This window comes from Carassius gibelio, chromosome A7 (genome assembly GCF_023724105.1).
Source record: "Carassius gibelio isolate Cgi1373 ecotype wild population from Czech Republic chromosome A7, carGib1.2-hapl.c, whole genome shotgun sequence".
Classification (NCBI taxonomy): domain Eukaryota; kingdom Metazoa; phylum Chordata; class Actinopteri; order Cypriniformes; family Cyprinidae; genus Carassius; species Carassius gibelio.
Window position 1 is genome coordinate 30,487,221 of NC_068377.1, and position 25,655 is coordinate 30,512,875.

Sequence of the window (25,655 nt, forward strand, 5' to 3'; positions counted from 1 at the left end):
ACTGCCGGTGCTAATGCTATTGAGCTAATGTCTGATTGTTTTTTAAAAGCCCAGATATCAACATATTATAATATAAAATATGTATATATGACACAAACCACAGCAAACCACATCACTCTAAAAAATAAAACAAAACAATACAATTTTTTTTTAATGTGCTGCACTGAAGCCCATTTCCACCACTGAATAAAAAATAAAAAAGGTAATTGCAATCTCACAATTATGACTTTTTTTCTTGCAAACTGAGAGTTTATATCTCACAATTCTGAGGAAAAAAAGTTTGAATTGATGTAAACTCGCAATCAGAAAAATAATAATTGTCAGGTTAATAGTTGCAATTTCCATTTTTATGTTTATTCTGTGGTGGAAACAATCTTCTATAAGACTGTTTCTAGAAAATCAGATTTTAAAACACTCCAATAAAAAAAAAAAAAAAAAGCAAACTTAGATGTTTTAAACTTAGGTGCTTACATCCTACTGTACCTAATAAAATGTTTATATTAGCAGCTCACAAAAATGATAGTGGCTTTGTTCACACTGCACACAAATTTAATTTGGTTTTCAAATCTGATTTTTCTGATTTGTTTGTTCAGAGAGTGTTGGCCTCAGCTTACGTTTATCGTGACATTACGCCACAGCACTCAACTGATGAGGCACATGAGAGAACATAAGCAGCTTTTTATGCACATAGTGTGTCAAAAAATGCTGACTCGTTCAATATTCACTTCAATGTGAATGTCACATGGTTTGCTACAAAAGGAAACAGTCGGTGAAAATAATTCTAAATTCACAGCTCCAGGCAGATGTCTGTTTTCAAACCATATGGTTTATAGGTTTGTTTATGTTCTTGCTATTCAGACAAAACTAATAAACAACAACAGAACAAAGCAGATTTTTGCTGCTTGTCCGAACAAAACCAATAAGCCTGTATTGTTTAATCAATTTGAAATAACTGTGGAGAAAAATAACATGTTTTTAAAGCATTTATCGATAATCGGTCAATAAAAGGGAGTGGAACACGGATGACTATCTTTAACTGGGGGGGGGGGGTGCATCACAGTGTGGATGTTACATTAAATCATTTACTTAAGCACTAATACCAATGACCAATGCATACTACCATTTGCAGATAGCTTTGTAATTGCATTGTTAATATTATTGCTTTAGTAATAAATTTAATGTGTAAAATGTGTAACATAATCACTGTAAGTCACCTGTCTTTATGATGCTGTGCTCCAAATACTCAACAGCGGAAGTACCTGTATGATTCTTCAAATTACAATGAACAGACAGATTCACTATTGAATGCAGTGAAAGCCATATGCAAAAGCTATAGACAACATAAACACTGACATCATGACCAGGACATTCAAAGTAAAAAATAGACACGAAGAGACAAATGAATATGATGCACAAAAATCTCAGTTTAGCAAATTTAGAAAACTGCAGTTAAGGTCATCTCTATCTTTGTATACACGTACAGTGTTTTAATGGCTTGGCTCTTCTGAAAAGCATTAGCCCTTAGCTTTCATCTTCTGTCCTCTTTGTTTATGACTGAAAAATAGCAGTGAAATTGAGAGAGAAGCACTTAGCTGTGCACAGAGAGTGGTTTCATTACAGTAATTGTTAAACCACCCGATCTGGTGCTTACTGTATGTGCATGCCAAATATATCAAGGCAAAGACAAGGACTTCTTTTCTTTTCTCCCCCCCAACGAACTGTTAGAAACACATTCACAATCAGCTCAAACTGACCCAAAGCAAACCCTAGGATGTTATAATCATAAGTTAAGTGTCAATTAGACAGATTTGAAGTAAAGACCAGTAGTAATATCTCATATTTGGATTAGAAAGCCCTTTCAAATACAAGAGCTTTTTTTATTGAGTCAGTAAGTTAGCACAAGTCCTATTGTGACATTTAAAAAGTTTGGAAGGCTAGAAGAAGTGAGACATTTTAAAGTAACTATTAATTTCATGGTCTAATTGAGATTAAACTGAATGAATGTGCTAATCAAAGCACAGCTGTGACTTCATACAACATTTCCTTTATCATTTATTTAACCTTTGCAGTCTGGCCGACTGGATTTTGTTTCAATGTGGCATTCAGTTGAACTATATTGCCGTATAGTGCCTCTGGACCTGCATTACCTTAAGTAATTAGCCCTTCAGATAATATTGAAACTTAAATAAGAAATGGGCAATGCAAGACTTAAGAAAAGTCTGAGAAGAACATTGCTGCTTTGCAAAACTACAAAACAACTGATAATTTATGAAGAAAAATCAAGATGTAGTCTTATTGATGTGTACCCAGAAGCTATGAGATGCAGAGCATTTTGATTCAGTCCTTCTGAAAAACAATCTGCTTGGGACATTATCCACAAACACCATTCTGCAATGAGGGATTGTGAAATACCTGCAGGTGCTGCTTTGATTCGCAGTAGGGAAACTGTAATCTGGGAAAGACTGACGACCTGATATAAATGTGGAAGAATTTAGTAAAAAGTCCAAAAGTCTAAGATTTCTTTAGTTATTTCCACTTTGGTCTTAATAACTTTGTTTCTCCCAATAATGCATTGCTGCAGGGGACTGAAGCTATAATTATCACAGACATCATTTCCTCAACACCAGGTGCACGGTATGAGAAATTATTCAACTCAGAAGGGAAAAAGTTAGATTTTTTGCATTTTGTTTAAGCTTTGCACTTGAAATCACAGTGAAGATATAACCAACAAGGGAATGTGCTCTGATATAACTAATAATAGAGCCAAAAAACATTAGACTAAAAATCATAAGCCAGCTAAAATACTGTCTACAAGGGACCCTAATAATTATGCATTTAAATCGGGAACATTTTCTACCTCCAAAATTATATTATATATATTATACACATTACCATTTAAAGGTTTGGGGTCAGTAAGATATATATTTTAAAAGAAATTAATACTTGTATACAACAAGGAAGCATTAAACTAATTAAAAGTGACAATAAAGACCTTTATACCCCGCTACCCCTACTATAAAATACAAAAAGACACTACTATAAAAATACTATTCTTTAGAATTTTCCATTAATCAAAGACTCCTAAAAAAGTGTAGCATGATATTAAGCAGCAAATTATTAAGCAGCACAGGTTTTCTCAACATGGTTAATAATGTTTAGAATGTTTTGTTTGTTTGTTTTTGTAAACCAAATGAACATATTAGAATGATTTCTGAAAGGATCATGTGACTGGATGAAACAATGAAGGCTGGAGTAATGGCTGCAGGAATAATTTATATTTTAAATTTAAATATTTTGAATTTGTAGTATATTACTGTACACTATACTGTATACTTTATTAAATTAATGCATTGGTGAGCGGAAGAGACTTCTTTCAAGAACATAAAAAAAAATCTTACCAACCCCAAATATTTGACCGGTAGTGTATTATTAAATCGTACTTCCATAATGTAGGTGATATGCATGTAAATAATATAACTGCAAAGGCATAAGTGCGACGTGTCACCAGGTACCGCGAAGCACTTAAAACACAATTTCATTTGCATACTGATATTCTCAACACCTCAAATAAAGCTTGAGGTCAGAAGTTACAGGTCTGTTTGGACTCTGCACATGGGTTCCCAAAATGATTCCTTTTGGGTCCAATTCCCCAATTTAATCAAAAGAGAGAAAAGCAGAAATGGACTTTTTCAGCACTTGTGTTGTTTCATTTGACTGAGTAAAGTGCCTTTGCTCTCAGGCAAATGTAATTGAATAAAACTGAATGTAGGGACATGAACTTTAGGGAACTTGCACCCTCAGTAGTCAGCACATCTACTTGCTCTAAAGTAACACACATGCTAAAAAGAGAGAAGAAAGAGTGCAGCTGTACCGATATTGCTATCTGGGAATATTGCAATGAGAAAAGCAATGACTTATCAGAACAAAAAGAAACACCTACTCCCTCTGTTATGAGCCATTTTACAAATTATGTTGTATTACTGTTCACCGCAGACACACACACACACACACACTGACATGTCCACCCTCTGCAGACTCATCAGCGCAGGAGCCGATGAGCAGAAAAAGGTTTGCAATTCCACAAAGATTTTTGTGGAATCTATGAATGCTTGAACAAAGGAAATGGAGGATTTAAATGTCAAGCACAAATTGCTTCACAAGAAGAAGTGATTCTGCTTGAAATACTAAAAAAAGGAGAGGAAGACAAAGATCCTTTCTATTAGGTGCTGCTGTTCTCACAAAAGCGACGGCGTCACACTCTGACCACAGACCAGTGCGCTTGTTATTGCTCAGTATTCCTTTGATTATGGAGCAGGAGAGTCCAAAAGGAAGTGCGGTGGGCATTAGACCTGTTGGCAAAGGTCTTCTGAGCCCTGATGCATGGTTGGAAATGTCAAAGTTCCGAGGGTTGGTGGAGGGACTACAAACATTATTTGTACCAATCCTCCTGTGCTGCTGTTGGCGTTCATTGTGTGTCCGTGCAAACAAAGTGTTTCTTCTACTGCTGCTAGGAGGCTGCGGGGTCGGGAAGCACTTGGTCTTTCTTGCCGTTTTTATGCACGGGGGAGTCTGACGTTTTGACCGTTTTTCTAGGTGGGCTTTGCTCAGCAACGTCATGTAGTGATGGTTCCCTGTACATGGCAACTGGAGAGACAGGGGAAAACTCTTAAAGGCACAGTTCACCCCCAAAAAAAGGAAATTCTGTCACATCTATTCATCCTCGTTTAAAAACCTGAGTTTCTTTCATCTGCAGAATGCAAAAGAAGAAGTTTTGAAAATTTCTCTGTGCTCTTTTGTCCATACAATCGATGAAAGTGTTCTTTTCCTCTACCAAAATTGGACCCCAATGTCTTTTTATTGTCTGGACATTTTTTTTAAAACATCTTAACTAATATTTTCATGTTCCACAGAAGAAAGAAGTCATATACTGGTTTGGCACAACATGGTTAAATGATGACAGAACCTTCATTTTCTGGTCTGTGAAATTTTTTGAAAGAAATTAAAGGGGTCATATGATGCAGGTTTTCCTTTCTCTTTGGAGTGTTACAAGCTGTTCATGCATAGATGAGGTTCCTAAAAGAGATATTCTTTATAAAAGTTAAGGCTCGACCACGCCCCCCCAAAACGACTCATTAAAACATGCCCCCACATGTCTACATCACTGTGTGAGAATATTTACACAACACTGCCCAAATGTCCACGCAAAGAAAGAATGAGTAACATTGATTCTCTCTGTAGTATTTTTGCTGCCGCCACAGCCAATGTCATGGAAACGCTGTGTGTTTCGTTGTGAAAGCGAAACTACTACACAACTAGAAACCAGTGGTTAAGCTGTATTTACAACACTATTAAATCTGAATATTCAGATGTGTGCAGCACATTTTACGGAGGACTGTTTCCTGAACCTGTGAAGGCTGTGCACGAAGGTTGTTTCTATAAAGTTGGGCAATTCCAATTTCGCAAGGACAGTCTTGAGCTTCTGACTCACAGCCTGTAAGTACATTTTTTATATTAAAAGAATTTGCCCCTTATGATTCAAACTGGAGTTTTGAGCAGTGTTGAGTAGAGCATGTTGTTTGTCGTTTCTCTGATCACAAATGCAGACATGGTTTTATGGTCACATGTAAAAAGTATAAGTCATTATAAGTATAAGTCAATCAATAATTATGTCCCCACTGGATGAAACAAATGCCTCGTTTGTAATAGGTTTTACTGTTTGTGTCTCATCGCACCAGTAACACGGCATTACAGTATGTTAAGGAGCGTAACATTTCCAGTCACAAAGCACTGGATAGCTGGCCAATCAGAGCACACCTCACTTTTCAGAAAGATGAGTTTTGTAAAAATCAAAGCGTTTCAGAAGGCGGGACATAGAGGAGCAGCAATAATGTACAGTATGTGGAAAATAATGTGTTTTTAACTTAAACCCTATAAACTTAATTAAATACACCAAATACACAAAATTAAGTTATTTTTAACAACATCATATGACCCCTTTAATACTTGTATTCAGCAAGGATGCATTAAACTAACCAAGTGACAGTAATGACATTTATAATGTTACAAAAGATTTCAATTATGTTTCAAACACATGCTATTATCTTTTTACTTTTTTATTCATCAAGAAATATTGGACAACACTGAAAACTGGAGTAATGGCTACTGAAAATTTGACTATATCATCATTGGAATACATTTCATTTTAAAATATATGAAAAAAAAAAAAACATATTATACATAGTAATAGTTTGTGTCAGTATTACTGTTTTTAGTGTTTTATTTTTTTATTATATATGCAGCTTTGAAACTTCTTTCAAAAAGAGATAAATAAAATACAAAAAAAAAGAAAATAAATCATACCAGACTTCACATCCAAACCTTTGGAATGCACTGTCAATACATGACAAATAAATTATTATTATTATAAACAAAGACATACCCTCTATAAGCTTGGGCAGAAAGTGGGCTGCTCCTTTAGTCTTTTTGACCCGATTTCCTTTCATGACCTGTCCATCCCGGTTAATGCCAATGTACCAGGCTCGACCCGACTGTGTTTGGCGGTACAAGATTGAGGAGTATGTCACATAATAGTTCTCAAACACACACTCCTTAAACTTGCACTCTGGCGTGAAATGTTCCTGTAACAGAGATACACACAAATACAGAGACAGTGAGTTAACCAGAATAACAGCCGCTGACTGTTATTGTATATGTAGCCTGTCCAATGAGCATGGAATGGGAGGAAAATGGGCCTCAGATTTCAATTTCAGTACTAGTGTACTGAAGAACAGTAAATAAAGGAAGTGAAATCTCTTTACACTACACTTTCTTATTACATATTTATGGAACACATGTGTTTTGTTAAGCGTTACAGTGTAATCTCTGCCACAAGCCCAAACACTGCCAAACTCCCTGCCTCTCTGAATCCCCGCTGGAGATTGCAGGCTGTCAGTAAGCAAACACCAACTTCTCTCTTTCATTATTTCTCTCTTTCCTCCCATCCCATTTGTCTCTCTCTCTTTCTCTCTCTCTCTACCACCCTGCATTTCGTAACCTTGTCAGGGAACAAACCAATTTCCAGGATTGATTGGGATCCTTGGTGTGACTGGTGAGCAGAGCAGCTGAATAAGGGGTTCACTCCTCTTCCTCTCTCTTGCTCTAATGTATTTGTTTTGAAACACTCCCCTCTGTCACCAAAGGAAAATTAAGCCTCCTTCATAAAACAGATTCATAATTTACCTGGTTTAATTGCATATCTGTAATTAAATTGATCTTCCTGATGCTTTTTATAATCTTGCTTCAGTCTTAAAAGTGAGCTATTAATAATAATAATAAATTATTATAAATTATAAATAATACTATATTACATGCAGTATTTAACGTTATTTAATACTTACAATAAAATGCATTAATATAATAATGAATAATAATAGCTGACATTTTTTCTGGATCCTTAAAATTCGCATTAAACCCCTTTCAATGGTAAAAAAAAGCTCAGTTAAAATGAAGTCTTCTTCATAAAACAGACTCATTTACCATTATGCTTCACTTATGTTTTATTTCATGATTTACGCTTTTCGTCTTCCTAATGTTTTTTATATTGTCTCCTGTTTTAAAGTGTGCTATCAAATAAAAGCATTTAATAAATAATAATTATAATTTTATCATCATTATCATCGTCATTAATTATAATAATTATATAAATATTATTATAATGCAGGAAGTATTTTAAATACTAACTTATATTTAAATAAGCTACAATTTTATATATATATATATATATATATATATATATATATATATATATATATATATATATATATATATATATATATATATATATAAACTTATAACTTAAAATCATACATAAATAATGATAAATTAATCAACAATAAAATTGAATTGCATTTATGGGAGGATTATAATAATTTTTAATAGATTTCTTTCATCTACGCTTGAACCGAACAATAAACACCATTCAGTATAAAAAGCTCAGAGTAAAAGTCAAACTTCCAGCGGACAGAAGATGATCAAGTATGTGTGTCTGTGCAATAAAATTAGATGCAAGAAATTTCTAAAACACTGTCATGTAATGCTTACTGACTTCCTCTCAATGTGACAATAATTAGGAGCCCCTGCATGCATAGCTGTCATCAGGATGGGACATTGTTGTCCTGGGCCCTTTGGGGGCAAACTAAGGTCATATGGTGTAGCCATATCAGGTGGTATTAAACCTTAAAAATAGCTATTTCTTATTCAACATGAAGGGAAATCTGTTCTCCATAAAGGAGAAGAGGGATTAGGTTGACCTCTAGCAGTTTATTCCACCTCTGCTGTATTTTGGATCCCATCCTGCAGTGCTCTGAACCTCCAGCAGGTGACAGACCAGCACACAAGGCTCAGTGAGTGTCCTGACAACTTAGTCTTCATTCCTCATTGCTTCACTGCTCATCCACTTTCACCAGCTTAAAAAATAAAAGTTTTACACATCATAGCACAGCCTCTCTCACTTTCCTTTTCCCTCTCCCCACTGCACTTTTAATCTAGGATTGTGTGATTTAGGGAAATCTGATTATTACAGAAGGAGTTTTGACATGTTGTGTTGCATGAAGTTAGTGAAGAGGCTGGATGCTTGAATCCTCTGAATCCCTTAGCAGTCAGGAGGGAGGACTGGCATTTTGACAGGAGAGCTGCCTCATCAGCCTCTTAGACAAACACAACACTCCCACTAACATTTAAAGAGATAGTTCACTCACAAACACAAATCTCGTCATTGTTTGCTTAGTCATATTATTTTAAATCTGCACACGTTTGCTTTTTCGTGGAACACAAATATGCTTTTTCAGACTTTGAAAATAGTGACATACTGTATGGACTGCTCTTTTTGTGGTCCCCTATGGAGCGTAACAGATGAACTGTAGTTGAACAGAAACAATAAACATAAATATAGGTAAAAAACAAAAACAAGAACAAAAAAAAAAAAAAAAAAAATCCCGATTTTGTGTTTTTAACAGCATATGGGTTTAAACCAACAAATGGGTGAGAAAATATTGACAATACTGAAGACATCAGAAAATTCAGTAATATTATAAGATACTTAAAGAGAATGGTTGATTTAAAATAAATAATAAAAAAATGAATGAAAATGAGTGAACAAACAAACAAAAAATAAATAAATGTAATATACAAATTTTGCTCTCACTATATTTTGCATACTATTTTATTCAATTTTTTTTTACTTTAATCTGTAAAGTACAGACAATTATTCTTACTTTTAATCTATCCATCTATAGATCTATCTAATATCTATCTATCTATCTATCTATCTATCTATCTATCTATCTATCTATCTATCTATCTATCTATCTATCTATCTATCTATCTATCTATCTATCTATCTATCTATCTATCTGGCCTTACTGTATTTTCCTCCTATTATTTAGATGACATCATTAAGAGCCAAACTATTATTCACGATTCAAATGAAAAAATGTTGAACCATGTATATATTGCAGATCGTAAGTTGTGAGTGCGGATTCATTTTGAAACCTGAGTGTGAAAAGAGATGGAAAAGAAGAAAGATAAGAAATGGATGAGAAAGGAACCAATAGAGGGGTAAGAAGAAAGACTGAGACTGTGTCAATCAAGTCAGAACCATAAAATCCTCTTCAGAGCAGCACACATACACACTCAAGACACACATACAGTGAAAAGTGCTTGCTTTAACATCAACTTTTCACTGCTGTGGCTATAAAATCTTTAACTAGTAAGGGTAAATTGATTTAATGTATGACCACAGCAAAACGTCAATGAGAATTTCCTCTAAAAAAGCTGGTATAAGATATTGATGTAGCTGGATAGATGTATGCACAGGTATGAGGCGACTGAAAACCTCTTACTAAGAACCAATTTAAGACAACACTGAGCATTGACAAGTTTGCAGAATGACGGGGGCATTAGAAAGACATCACATGAACTTAAAGGTGGGAGAAAATTTAACAAATGATTCGGTGACCAATAAATAGGGGATAAATAAACAGAAGGTTTTCTTGCAGTATTTCACTGCATAATAATAAGTCAAATTAATTGCAGTTCATTTCAAAGATTAAAAACATGCTGTTGGGTTGTAATGAGATCTAATGAGATTGTAATTGCAGATACCAGCAGTAACACCTTTTATTTGACAGCACTAAAAATAAAAGCAAGCAGCCGTGTTTTCTTCCTTTAGCCAGACTTGAGACACTTTACAAAACTTCCCCAAGCACAGGTCTGAGAACAGCCCTGCACACTGCTGTTCTCACGGAGGCCATTACAAGACTGACAACAGACTGACCCCAGGTCAGCATGGGAGGTGGGTTTCCATGACAGAACACCTGCTCGTCCCTGCACTGCTGACCCCATAACAGCTGTAGTGGCGCGCTCGTCCTCTGCCTCTCTCCTTGGCTAGAGCCAGCTGAGTGATTGGGGAATTTCCAAGACAAAATAACACAACAAGCCCCTTCAAGACAGACTCCTTTGCTCTTTTCTCCTTCAGCACATTACTGGCGGTAGCTTACACACAGGCATTAAAGGGACAGTTCACCCAATAATGACAATTTGCTGACAAGTGACTCACCCTCCAGCCATCAAAGATTTAGAGGACTTTGTTTCTTCATTGGAGAAATGTAGCATTACATCTACACTGATTAGGTTGTAGATTACTTGTAGATTATTGTGATGCTTTTATCAGCTGTTTGGACTCTCGTTTCTGATGGCAGCCATTCAGAGGATCCATTGGAGAGCAATTGATGTGATGCTAAATTCCTCCAGATCTGTTCTGATGAAAAGACAAACTAATCTACGTCTAGAATGGCCTGAGAGTACATTTTCAGCAAATGTTTTGGTGAACTATTCCTTTAAGTTCTTTGACTTTAAGAAAATGAAAAGACTGCTGACTCATTAAGGACCAATCAAGTCCATTTTAAACAGGGAGGACAAGGTCACAAGTGAGTGTGTCTGTGTGTGTGTTTTAGGGGCTGACAGAGAGTGCAGGTGTGTACAAAAAGGAAAAGAATAAGAAAAGGAAGTGTGTGTGTGCAGTAGGTGTTCTAAGGTCAGCTAGAATCATTCGGGATCAGCAGTTAGACTAATTATTTCATCATTGTGGGTGTGTGGGGACCTGGGGCGCAGATAAAGGTGTGTGAGTGTCAATGCCAGGGTGCTGAGGACCAGGAACAGAAACACTCTATACATGAAATGAGTAATAATCCTGCCAGAACTACAGGACACAGCAAAACACACTTCACACACACACATTTCCTGACATGTGCTCTCTCAAGTCTGCAGCTCATCCACTCCTATAAGTCTTTGGCAGTGTTGAGTACTCGAGACTCGGACTCGGTCTTGGACTCGGTCTCGAGACCGTATTTTAATGGTCTCGGTCTTGTCATGGACTCGTGTGCATTTTGACTCGGTATTGACTCGGACTCGAACATATTAGGAATCGGACTTATGCCCGAGTCCACTCGAGTCCCAATCCAAATATTTCATGATTATTACTGTATGTTAATGTTTATTTAAATTGATGTATGATTGACACATCCAATGACTGGTGATTTTTTTTGACGTGAGACGTTAGGTCAGCAACACACTGGATGCGTGGCGCAAGCGCCTCAGCTGCGTGGCGTGTCTGTTTTTAATTCGGCTCCCATGTTAACAGGTTAGATCTTGCAGACTGCCTGCGTGAGACGCGCGTCCCAGGCGCGGCTCGAGCCGCGCGGAAAACGCGCGCATGCTAGAAATAGAACCGCAACGCCTATTTTTCACGCGACACGCGTGCATGTTGGAAGCATTTCCAGGCAAAATATACTAGGAAAATATGTTTATATGTCATTTTGTACAAAAATACATATTAATTCATGACATTTTGATATTTGAAAGTCTATAGGTTGACATAAATTCAGATATAAGTGTAATTTTAAAAATAAATTAATAATGATCGATTTTCAAATATTGCACCTGTCAAACATACTCTATTTTGCCGTCAATACTGTTGACGGTGTCTTATCAGTAGGTGTGTAAAAAAATAAAAAAATAAATTTGATATTGTAATAAAAAAAATAAAGAGCCTGGTTTTTTGGCGGCCTCCCTCTATGTCACCTACAGCCGCAGCAGCGCGCCAAGCGCCGCGTGCAGGCACGCTTCTGGTGTGTAAAGACACAGAAAACGCGAAGCAGCCACCACGCTTCTGGCACGCAGTAGAGACGCCACGCAGCCAGTGTGTCACCGGCCTTAAGTTACCCTCCTGCCTCCGTAACTAAAAAAACTTCGACTAGTGTGTATTTTACCCTGCATTAAAATGCACCATCCAGGGAAATTAGCATTAGATTATCCGTTGCTGTTACAGAAAGTGATGAAATGGTAACTGTTGTCAGTCCCCGCTTCCTCTGCACCAGTAGAGAGTTTTTAGTTGGGGTGGATTGATCATGAGACCACATCGTGCTTGGTTGGGTAGCTGGATGGTCTCCTCACTTATTTTTTTGAAAAGTAATTATGCCCATCTGTAATCTTCACAACATCTAAAGTGCACATAATCCAAGACATTGTAAGGATAGTAGCAGTCATTAGTTAAGCTTTAAGGTTAAAAGTTATGTAAAAGCTGTTACAGTTGAACATTTACAGGTATAGTGGTACAGTAATGTTACTTGTACTAGAAGTGTTATGTAGAATTACAATATAGAGTCGTACAGTAATATTATGTGTACTAGAAAGGTTATATGGATGTGTATAGTGGTACAACGATGTTATGTGAAAATGAGCACTTAATATTGACAAGTAACACTTCATAATACTAATAAAATTACCTTTACACCACATACTATGTGGCCCTTTTAACCTTTAGTGTTTCCACCAAACATTTGACATACTCTTGAAGATTTCTTTTGGTCTTGTCTCAGACCCAATCTCTCTGGTCTCGGTCTTGACTCGGACTCGACCCTTTCTGAACTCGGTCTTGACTCGGACTCGACCCTTTCTGAACTCGGTCTTGACTCGGACTCGACCCTTTCTGAACTCGGTCTTGACTCGGACTCGACCCTCTCTGGACTCGATCTGGACTCGGACTCGAATGAGCTGGTCTCGACTACAACACTGGTCTTTGGCTTATTATTGGTGTTCAGTCATGCTTACTGAAACAATTTCCAACTATGTGCATGTGATGCAGAGTCAATGCATCAAAGATCCACACAATTATACAGTAGACAACATTATTATCATTATACAAAGCTTGTCAGAACAGTGTGCATTTAAAAATACCAACATGAATTCTGTAGGAATGCTGCTATTTGGACGAGGAACTGAATTGGATTTCTGCCAGACATATCATTTGGTGTTGAGGCATAATAATTCCATTTTGCTCTCATCTGTCTCAGAATCTTCAAGATGTGTTTTGGCTCAGTCATGACTACATGTGACTTTTCTTGAGGATTGACTCTTTTCTTGCAACCCTCTCATACAAGTCAAATTTGTGGAGAATTTGTGCTTCAGAGTTGTGAAGAATCAGCTGCTTCAGAGTTGCTGTAGGCCTCTTGGTTACCTCTCTGACCAGTTTCCTCCTGGCTCTTTCATCCAGTTTAGAGTGACGTCCTGATACAGGGAGGGTTTGTGTTGTACCGAATACCTTCCACTTAATAACAGAATTTACTGTGCTTCTAGGCATTGACAAAGACTTAGAATATTTTTATATCACTCTCCTGACTTCACTCTGTCCACAATTTTATCCCAGATATATTTTGACAGTGGCTTGTTACCCATAGTTGATTGTTTGCTTTAGTTGCACTACCAAGGACTGAAATGCTCCAAGAAAGCTCTTTTCTTGCTGAGCCAATCAAAATGACCACATCTGATCACAGTTGAAAGACAAATAGCTTTGTGTGCTATTGAGAAGGTGATTAGCTACACCCTATTGAGTTTACAAGTCATTTTTTAATTCCATTTCCAACTTTATTTCTTTCTTTCTGATATGTTGGAGTTGTATCGCTCACTTGGATGTTATAAGTTACAATAAAGCTGGATAAAACAAAAACTGGGTCCATCTTCATTTCAGGCTGCAAAGCAGCATAATGTGATTATTTTAAAGTGCAGTGTCTGACAACTTTATGGGTATTTAAAGAACAGCAATGCTAACAATACCAAAAAACTACTGAACTTATCTTGATTTGCAAAGGGAAAACAGCAAATGATTGTAAAGGGGAAGAAGAAGGAGATGAGGAAAATAATGAGGAAGGAAACAAAGGGTGAGGAAAACTGAAAGGAATGTATGGCTTAAATATGTTAAATGTCATGGCCACTATATTAAACCTTCATTCCAAGTATCTTTTAAAACTTTGTCATGAAAAAGCTGGTGAGTTTAACAAAATCTGCCCAATTCTGTCAGGTCACCTCTATCAGAGCAAATATGCATCTCTCTGTGTGTGCTGTTTTATTCCCACCTTCTCTTTCTGTGTCTTTTTGTGTTCCTGGCTCGTGAGGGCTTCCACTGAGTGTTGAGTTTAAAAAATGGGTCAAGTTATAGAGACAAAGCACTATTTTTTTTTTTATCAGAAATCAATTTCTAGTGGTCCCCTTCAGGCAACACAAAACAAAGCAATGACACAGAGTTTTTCAAACACCATAACCTTTACATACAGCTCTCAGCAGATCTAACCTCAGACAGGAATGAACGGTGAGTGCATGAAAGGTAAACAGGGCATCACTGGACAATGACCGAACAGATATGAGAGAAGGGCAGAAAAGGAGAGAATGAATGATCGAGATAAATGCTAAAAAAAAACAATTAGGAAAGTGAATGATGGGCTGTGCTTTCCATGCCTTCTCTTGTCAGTTCTGCTTTGTCTTTATCTTCTTCTGGTTTGCAAAACTGAGCAAAACAGACAACATTGTATCTAAAATAACACAACATTAACTTCTAAATGAACTTTTGTATAAGATGTGTATCACATATTTGCACTCGTGTGATATTGCACTTAGCCTACTTCTTGTGTGATATTTCTTAACTACTGTATGTGATGTAAATGAGACACAATCTCAACACGTTTTGCCCCATATCTTGAATTTTAGGGACATTTTCTAGGCTCCATCACTCAGTAGTTGTTGTAGTACAAGTTGTACGAGCATGAAGAAGAGAGAGAAGAGGCTGTAGGTGTGTGTGTGTGTGTGAGTGATTTAGTCCCTGTGTAGGGCTCTGTCCAAGTGTGTCAGCCACTAGAAAACATAAATTATTGATAAGCTCCGAGTTTAGGGCAAGTATGTGTGACAGGGAGAGGTCATGTGTTCAGGGTCATCTGATCCTACAACACACACACAGAGGTGCCTTTGTGAAGGAGTGTGAACAAATCCTGTTATGCAACACACACACGTCTTACTATCCTCATAAGGGTTTTTATATTGTACAAACCATATATTCTATTACTCTACACCAACAGAAAACTTTTTGCTTTTTTACATTCTCAAAAAAATAGACACACATGCATACATGCGCACACACACACACACACACACACACACACACACACACACACACACAGTTAAAATGTTGGAGATTTGCAACCAAATCTGAATCCTTGAAGTGATTTTGTAGATTAACCATGTCTCCAAATATGTTTACTTACTACTAGGTAAAAAAAAAATACATGAAATAAGTAGAATCTGAAGTTTCCGTAAAACAATAGACAAAAAGTACATACATAAACTACCATCTACTTCCATCGAGATTCTGAAGTCCACAGGAGAGGAGTTGTGAAAGGTCACATGACAAAGCCAACATGGTGGATGTAGTATTGATTTCATTCATACTGCACACATTCTTTTTATATAGAACATACTTTTTTAACTTTCAGGTAATTTGTTCCACATCAAATGAAGCACCCACTCCGATAGCATGCAATTTCAGATGCACCTTGATTCAATCCAGAGAAAATATCTTATTTTAGCTTTGTGTATTCTTCTCACAGCACAGTATACAGTAGTAAACGAGTCTTTCCTCACATAATGTTTCAAAAGTCAACAATATGTGTTTTGGCTCTGTTGTTTCAGAATATTTTAAAGCTCAGGAGCAAGCTGTCTCCTGTTTGCATTGCTTTTTGTGGCATGCTTCACTGGCTTCACACTAGTCTCTGGTTTAAAGTATCATGCTAAAAGAAGATGATAGTAAGAACACAGGTAGAGCAATTTCAGCTCTTTAGACTAAGGCACAGAAAAGAGAAAAGAAAAAGAGGTCGCTCTGCATGAGGTTTTCTAGGATAGGGATTTTCTCTTTTTTTCAGGTATGGTCATTTCCCTCAGTGGAAAATGGGTCGACTTTCTTCTCATGAGGGGAACACATTCTCTACAGATGCTCTCTTTGCAAGAGTAGAGAAAAAGAGAGATAGAAAATGTATTTGTGCTCTTTTGTGTGAGAGAAGGATACATGATAGGGAAAGATTAGAAATGAGTCACTTATTGAGCTCACAACTAAGTAACAGTTGTAATTTGTGTAATAACTGATATAAATACTTTTTTTGTGTGTGTGTGGTTTATCTCACTAATTGTTTAGGTTACCATAGATTTTATCATTTTATGTTATTATTTTATTATTTCATATTTTATTAATTATTTCAAATTAAAATTATGCATCTGGACCTAGAAAAAAATCTGTTAACTATACATATAAACTCAAATTTACAATGGGTTTTGCAGATACTAGTACAGAAACACTATCTGAACACTTGTGGTGCACTTAAAAATTCATGAGTAAAAAAAGAAACTGCATTACACAAAACAAAATAGTATCAAATTAAGTGGTGTTGAAAGAACATGCATACTTTTAATTTAAAATATTTGACAAAAAAGAATGTTGGATTTAAAGTACAAAATAGATACACAGTTAATAATTTAAACGAGAAAAATATTTCAACATGTTCTGGTTGCCAGACTTAGTAGATCAAGAAAAAAACTTTGAGTCCAGTATTTTAGAAGTAATGGCTTTAGAAGAAAAGTGAAGATCTTTTTGCAATCTAACGCTACTGTATTTGTGTGCAGATAGCATTTGGTTTGATATTCTGCTGTCCATGCAATGATATAATTCATACATTTTATCATATCATAGCATGTTATGGGGGCACAGTTCATCGTGTTATGATCTACTTTAAAGATGAAAGAAATACTCTTTTCTACTACAAATAAGAGAGAATGGATCAGAGGAATGGATAGAGAAAGAAGAGAGAATAAAGATGCATCTACACTGCAAAGCAATGCATCTCTTAGTAGAAGCATGTCTTACAAAAGTTTAACTGGTAGAGAGAAATATAGGCCAGACTAATGGAGTGTCACAGAGAGCTGAGGCCAACAGTACTCACACTCACAAACACACAACAGTTAACTTCATTATCAGCACCTGACACATAATTAAAGAACATGAAATAATGTGTATAGTTTCTATGAGTATATAATACAGTTGAGTCACAATCTCTGAGACCTCATTAAAATCAATTTAAAATCTTCTGAAGTTTTAGGATTGTGAAAACTTTTATGTAAAGGGCAGGGCTGTAGCTGGGGTTTGCAGGGCCCGGTTCAGGTTGTACCAGTGGGGTCCTGTATAAAATTTTTTATTTTTTGTATTTTCGTTCTTTATTTGTACACAATGTTTAAGCTTGTTAAAGTTTGTAGGTGTCCAAGTACAGAAAATGAATAATAAAATGTAAAATAGCACTGCATAGTCTTCAGTGTAAAACAAAAATATACAGTCAAACCAAAATGTATTCAGATACCTTCAACATTTCTTACATTAACATAGTTTATTTGCTATAGTTTGGAACATGGTAATAAAATATGACAAGAACTCAGAGTTAAACTGTGTCAGAACAAATTCCTCTTGATAATGTCAGATAACTTTGATAGAAAGGTGTGTATTGGATTACAATCAAACAAAACTTTAGACAACTGTTAGTATGACAATATTTACACAACTATCAATACTAAGCATTGTTTACTTTTTTTAGTCTGTGGTTAATTAGCAATTAAAGAAAAACATGGTCAGGTCAAAGTGTCTGAATCATTTTTGGTCCCAAATTGTTTTGATCAATTTCACTGTTAGTCCACTGTATGAAGAATTTATATTACTTAAAATCTCAGCTTTTCAAGTGCATCTTTTATCTCAGAAAGTTTCTTTATGTCTTGCAATGTGACTTTTTATCTTCTAGATTCAACTTGACCTATCATAATTGCAACTTTATTTCTAGTAATTGTGACTTTATATCCCAGCACTCTGACATTTATTTCTAATTTCCAAAATCATCTAACAAAAAAAAAAAAAGGGTATAATATTTCACAGTTCGCTTTATTTTGCTGTACTCACTTACATAAATGAACTATTGAGATCACCCCTCAGCCGTGGGCCCCTATAATCGTCACCACCTTTCACCCCAATAGCGATTTATAAATTAAACTGAATATGAAATATTTACCCCCCTAATATTTAAGGCTATTTTCAGGTCACTATTCAAATAAAATTATATTTATAATTTTTATATACACTACCAGGGAAAGTAAATCAGATGTATTAATTGTTTATATGCCTACCAAGGCTGCAAGGCTGAGTGTAAACAGTGTGAAATATTATAACAATTTAAATTAACTGTAAAATAAATTTTAAAATCACATTTATAAAAGTTATAAAATTATTAAAATCCTTTAAATGTTGAATTTGCTTAACAGTATTTGTCTAAATAGAAACCTTTTGTAACATTCTAAACATCTTTACTGACACTTTTGATCAGTACTGCATTTTAGATCAAATTTATGCAGCCTTGGTGAGCATTAGAGACTTTAAATAACATAAAAAATCATGAATTATTCCAAACGTTGGTTTGATTGATACTTTATATATGGCATTTATATATATATATATATATATATATATATATATATATATATATATATATATATATATATATATATATATATATATATATATATATATATATATATATATATATATATGTTTCAATTAAATAGTATTAATTTAGAAAATTTCGAAGCTTTTTCACCAGTGGTTTTACAACAGACCTGGAAAGGTTTGTACAGTATTGATGAGTATGACTTACTGATGTGTAGAGGTAGCCCTCGCTATTCATGCCTATGTAGAGTCTTGTCTTGGTGCTTTGGATGGCGACTATCCTCAGACCCACAGGAATCAAGTTGAACAGCACTGCAATGAGAGAGAGAGAGAGAGAGAGAGAGAGAGAGAGAGAGAGAGAGAGAGAGAGAGAGAGAGAGAGAGAGAGAGAGAGAGAGATGATTTTTTAACATCAGCATGGACAGTCTGAAATTTTGCTCTATATGAAATAAATGATGAACGATTCTCAATATTTCTTTTTTTTTTTCAGCGTGTTATGAAGGATGAGAATTTCTCTCCAGTGCACCCAAGGTGACAGTTTCAGCAGAAACCTCCTGAAATTACAGACCCTATAGTAAAATGTGCTTTCAGATTCGGTGAGGCACATTAAAGAGAAACAGAGAAATCTCCTTCCATCTCACTCTTTGCTCTGCCATCACTCTGCCAGCCATAGCCAACAGGATTTCCAGTGTTTCCAAAACTGGGATGTTAGCTTTAAGCGTGTGCATTCTGTGTGACACCGGGGCGGTTGTGCATGCTCATCCATAAGCCTTTTGCGCTGCAGATGAGAGTGTGTCTATTTTGGTGTGGAGTGTTGACCGACGGGACCATTGGTGGAAAACGTCTTGAGCGACATGTTGACTTTAGCAGTATTGACAAATGGCCTGTGGCAATGTGTCTCAACGGGAGCGATGCAGATTTGAGTAGCACCCTCCTAGTGCTGTGACAACCACAGGCATGACAATGCAGACTTCATCTGAACCCAAAACCTCACAACCTGGAAATAAAAATCACTGGAGAGGAGATTTATGACTGCATCAGTAGTAAAAGATGAAGTATAGCATAGCTGATGTGACAAACAGCGAAAACTTGGGAACACAGTAATGAGTTCTTTGAAAAGAAATATTCTTTCACACTAAGATGTCAAGATAAAATGAGGTAAGATGTTTTAATGCAATTACAGGCAGTGGCTAAATGAATAAATAAAAATGAATCAAATATAAACATGTAATTTCTATAAGCACACAAAGACAAAAAGAGTACTCACATGCAGAAAGACAGTTCCTATTAACGTGCTTCAGATGTGCGCACTCAGAAAACTGCATATAAGACGTTTAAACTGTATGGTTTAAAAATACGGTTTTTAAAAATATGCAGATAAGTTTTCAGTGCAATAGACATGATAATCAAAACCAAACCCAATTTTTTTTTGGCAGAGTATCCGAGGCACAAACTGTGAAGGCACAGCCCTATTCTGAAAAAGGGGTGGGGAGCAGCAGCTCATTTGCATTTAAATATACACGCATGAAAACAGCATGTTTTTGCTTCAACTCAAAATGGGTATTTTCAAAATGATATAATTAATAATCTGTGGGATATTTTGAGCTGAATCTTCACAGACACATTCCAGGCACACCTTAGACTTCAATGTATCAATGCATGTCCATCCAAAGACAATTAAACACTTGGTAAACACTTTAAACAACATTTGAAGGTATGCACTGGCTTCAGTGTGTTTGACTGTCTCTGTGTTTACATGTTGTGTCTTGTCACCCTGAATCATCACTGCGAAGACTGACTGTCAAGCTTTATTTATTGCCTTGGTGACTTTTGGAGACACAACGAAATCAATGCCTCTGTCAAAGTCTATCTGTGCTAGGCATGATGGGATAAGGGTCAGGGCACAAAACTCGCCTGTCGTTCATCCCCTCTCTCTATTGGAGAATCCTTTCTTTCTTTCAATATAGGGATATTCAGCACATCGTGTTAGTTCAGCATCAAAAGCTCTGACACCTCGCTGTCTGTTAAAGAGTTTTTCTTTCTCAAACTCCATTCTCCTCCCTTCCTCCTCGGTGGGTTGGAGGGAAGTCATTAAATGTTGGTATGACATTAGTAAAACTTTTTGTACATTTAAGTGTTCTTAAGGGGGCAGTGTTGAGGAAATGATATCTGCTGTATGTTTCATCTCTAGTTGACCATATCTGCCAGATGCTTCTAAAAAATGTCTATCACCAGATGGGCACTTACAGGATAAAACAGAGTTGCATTACTTCACTAACATTTTTGTATTTTGCCTTTGTTTAAACTTTCTTTCAGTTATGATAGTCTGTCTAGACACTGGCCCACACCATCTTTTCTTTTTCACTGCTGTCTTGTCCTCTTTGGTTAACCTTTTCTGTGTGCCAAAAAAACAATGCCAGATTCTTGCTCTTTTAGAATCATTCTCTCGGTCTGCCTCTGGCCATATACACACTGCAGATAAATACAATTGTCACTTCTCTTCTGTGCACTATAGGCTAGTATATATATAATATAAATATTGAATATTTTTTGTGGAAAATGTGATCCAATTTTTTTTTTCAATTACTTGATTAATAAAAAGTTCAAAAGAACAGCATTTATTTGAAATATATATTTTTTGTAAGTCCCTTTATTATTGCTATAGTATACTAATCAAAATAACGCATCCTTGCTGAATAAAGTTATTTCAAACAAACAAACAAACAAAAAACAAAAAAGGCCCACAATTGTGTATATAAATAGCACCATTCACACATAAAATATTTATACATTTAGTTGCCATCCAGATTTCTTGTTACCAAACATGACTATTGCCATCACTGGCTCAGAAAGACAAATAATTGTTAGATGATGGAAATTAGAAATAAATGTCAGAGTGCTGGGATATAAAGTCACAATTACTAGAAATAAAGTTACAATTATGATAGGTCAAGTTGAAACTAGAAGATAAAAATTCACATTGCAAGCCATAAAGAAACTTTCTGAGATAAAAGATGCACTTGAAAAGCTGAGATTGCAAGTAATACAGTTGCATATGTACTGTGAGATATTTATTTTAGTCACTTTGAAATGGAAACATATTATCATATTATTCCACCCAAACAAAGCACAACAATGTAGAGTTATCATTCCTACATTTAAAACAAAACAAAAAAGACCCAGAATTTACAACTCCACTACAACAGCCACAGACGTCTCCTTCCTTAACGAGCTTAATGACTTTTATGCTCGCTTCAACAGTGACAGCAAGGAGACGGCCACCAAGATCACACTCTCAGCAGACCACCAACCCTCAAACTCACCTCCACAGACGTCTACACTGCATTGAGCCGGATCAACGCAGGCAAGACTGCTGGCCCCAACAGCATTGCTGGACGTGTGCTCAAGGCATGTGCAAAGCAGTTTGCACGGGTCTTCACCAGTGTTGGGTGTAACACGTCACCCCCGGACAAGGACCAGCAGACTCAGGAACAACTTTTTCCCTACAGTTGCCTCTTTACTGAATTCTGCCCACTTCCACCACCCCCCTACACTCACACACACACACTCCTTACCCCTCCTCATCACTACATCTGGTTTACAACAACAACAACAACAACAACAACAAAAAAAAAAAAACAGTTACACTTGTTATTACTTGCACTACTGTTTGATCAGCCATACAGAAAACTGAATCTTACTGCTTATTGCACTTCTGGGTTAGATGCTAACTGCATTCCGTTGCCTTGTACCTTACATGTGCAATGGCAATAAAGTTTAATCTAATCTAATCTTAAAATTGTGTTATTCCGCCCATAATTTGCCATTGTCTATGTGGGCTCTGAGACCAGGAAAAGGTGAGGCAAAAAGGTACAGCAATGCTGTAATAAGGAATCAAGTTTAATTGCAAAGAAACCAAACTCCACCTGACTCTCTCTCTCTAATTTTTTTCATTTGTAAGTACTTGAGCAAGGGTGAAATGCATGATCAGCTCAAGATGTTCAGTGTCCGAAGGTGAGGAGAGCACACACACACACACACAGCAGACATCTTATCAATCCTCCCCCACTTACTCATTAAGACATTACATAATCAACCTGTGGTTCAAGTGAAGATGAAAATGAAAGGAGGAGTACCAGTCCATCAGTCCATACCCTTCCCTCCAACGGGGCACACGCTCTGTGATGGAACACCTATCACTGCAATACCAGCTGTTCTTTTGGCTTCACTGGGAACTGCAGGGACAAGCACTGTGCCATCTGGGGTTCTGGTGCTAATCTGTGTAAAACTACAAAGTTTGCTTGAATAGATAAAAGACAAAATGATGTTCCGTATCTTAAAGATAAATTGGAGAACATGAACTCTCATTCATGAACATGAACCCTCTTCACAGAGATTACTAACCTTGTTCACAAATAACTAGCATGTTTGCAGGAGCCTATGCATGCAAATTGAGTTTTTATGAAGGCTTTCAGGTCAGGCCCGATTCTGAGGCCAATATAAAGATCAGAGAGGTGCACGCTGGAAAGGCTATGTAGGATTGGGTAGCTCAAAACAAGTAAACTTGTATTTCAGTTTGAATTGAAATCCATCAGCATAGCCAGCCACCAACTACAGTGTCTACTTTTTGTGATGTATCCTATAAAAAGCAAGTCAATTCAGCATCTAGGATTTTTCACAACGGAAGCCATAGTTTGTGTTAACAAAGTTCTTAGTCGCAAACTGTAGTTTCTCCACTGAGCTGGACCGCCTCATCACTTAGTAAACTGTTGCATTACATGCTAACCGACCATGAAAGTTTCCAAAGTCTCTGAATGTAAGTTATCAGGATGGAACAGAGCATGAAAGTTGTTTGTCTGTTTAATGACGGAATGGTAAACCATTATAACAGAGGAGTTCCTCATATGAATCAGAGCATGTTAATTATTTATTCTCTCTCTGTGCTGATTTGGCAGTTTTTGGGACTGATTAGCATACTCTGCAGTGTGGTGCATAAAGAGCAGTTTCACCGAGACCCCCTCACTGCTAATGAGATGGTACACCTCTAACATCTGACCAATCCTGACCCAAACACAGCCTTTCTCCAGAACGGGTTCAAGCCTAATTTCAGGAAGCAAAGCAAGCTATACATCAGTTAACACCGCAATTTCACCTTTCTCTCACCTCAGTGCACAATCTGTATATAATAACCATAAAGTCTAGACAGCAATCATACAGCTCGGCTGCTTGCTTTCTTTTTCTTTCACCTTTTAATTAGCTCTACAAAAAAGTTATTTAACTTTTACACTGTCTCCAACACAAACCACACAGCTGTTCCCAGATAGTTCCCCGCTGTCAATCCTAAAGTACTACAGTGGACACACACCTCACCTGCACTGAATCAGCTGAAAAGCCACCATTAAATCACTGTTATGCAAGATTTATGGATAGAAACACTTACAAAAACCCTTTCCTCAACTGACATAAATGTTTAGCCTCTGGAAAGATTTCAAGACATCTGCAGTAAAAAGAGGAAAAACCTTGTGGGATTTGACTGTTTTATTTTGTTTATGATGTTCCCATATTAAAAAGACATTATGAGGCATCTGTTTAGCTGTGCTCAGAAATGCGTCTCACAAGGGCAACATGTAATTTATGAGAAGAGTGCTGCGTATTTTAGGAGAGCCTATACTGTACATTAGGAACGGAACATTAGGTACATTAGGAAATAAAAAGTAGCAGATGAGATCTCATTAATATTAAAAAAATTATTATCATTTTCAGCAATGAAATTAAACAAAGAGTCCTTTTGCTGATGCCTCCCCCTCACACGTTTTCTTTTGAAAAAAGAGCCGAGTCATCTCACATGTGCCTCTTCTCGGCCTCTTTAACTGTGCTCAGATTTTCCAAGATGCCAAAACTGGAATCAGATGTCAGTTATGTTCCTGAATATAAAATAATTTTGCATTTAGACCTTCATTTCAAATTTGAAGGGAAGGATAAATCTGAATTTACAAGAAACATTTTTGGCAAGACAGTGTTGAATACTGGGATAAAAAAGTCTTTAAATGTTTTGAATAAAGTAATAGGCCATAAAGACAGATAGCACAACAGGACAATATATAAATTGCTAGATAGATAGATAGATAGATAGATAGATAGATAGATAGATAGATAGATAGATCGATAGATCGATAGATAGATAGATAGATAGATAGATAGATGATAGATAGATAGATAGATAGATAGATAGATAGATAGATAGATAGATAGATAGATAGATAGATAGATAGATAGATAGATAGATAGTCATTTGTGACCAGTTCAATTCAAATTCACATTCATGAATTTAAGATGAACCAGTTCAGCTCTAAACTTTGTCCAAGGACTCCATAGGTCTCCTGGGCTATGATAGAGCAACCTCTGAACAAAAAAATATAGAGAGAGAGAGAGAGAGAGAGAGAGAGAGAGAGAGACCTGCCACACTGATGTTTGTTTGCCATTATAATCTCTGGGTTGTAATGTGATAGTGAGTTCAGGTAAGGTTAACAGGATTTTTTAAAGCTCTTAAAATGTGTTCAAAAAAGATTTGAGCGCTCGCACAGACACACACTCCCACCCACATATCTACGTGCACACACTTACAAAAGGAGCTGTTTTCGTCCTTTGTACCATCCAAGGTGCCATCGGGTAACATCTGCAGGTAGAAGCCATGCCGACAATACAGACGTGTGACAATACCTTTCAGCTGAGGCTCTGAGAAAAA

At 36.4% G+C, this 25,655-nt stretch overlaps 1 protein-coding gene across 1 annotated transcript; it reads right to left on the reverse strand.

The window, feature by feature from the left end:
- Positions 1-1,047: 1,047 nt before the first annotated feature.
- LOC128017175 (fibroblast growth factor 14-like) lies at positions 1,048-25,655 on the reverse strand. The gene is made up of 4 exons (XM_052602425.1): positions 25,535-25,655; positions 19,119-19,222; positions 6,440-6,638; positions 1,048-4,644 (listed from the first exon to the last, which is right to left on the reverse strand). The coding sequence occupies exons 1-4, from the start codon at positions 25,584-25,586 to the stop codon at positions 4,508-4,510; spliced, it is 492 nt and encodes a 163-aa protein (XP_052458385.1). The 5' UTR covers positions 25,587-25,655; the 3' UTR covers positions 1,048-4,507.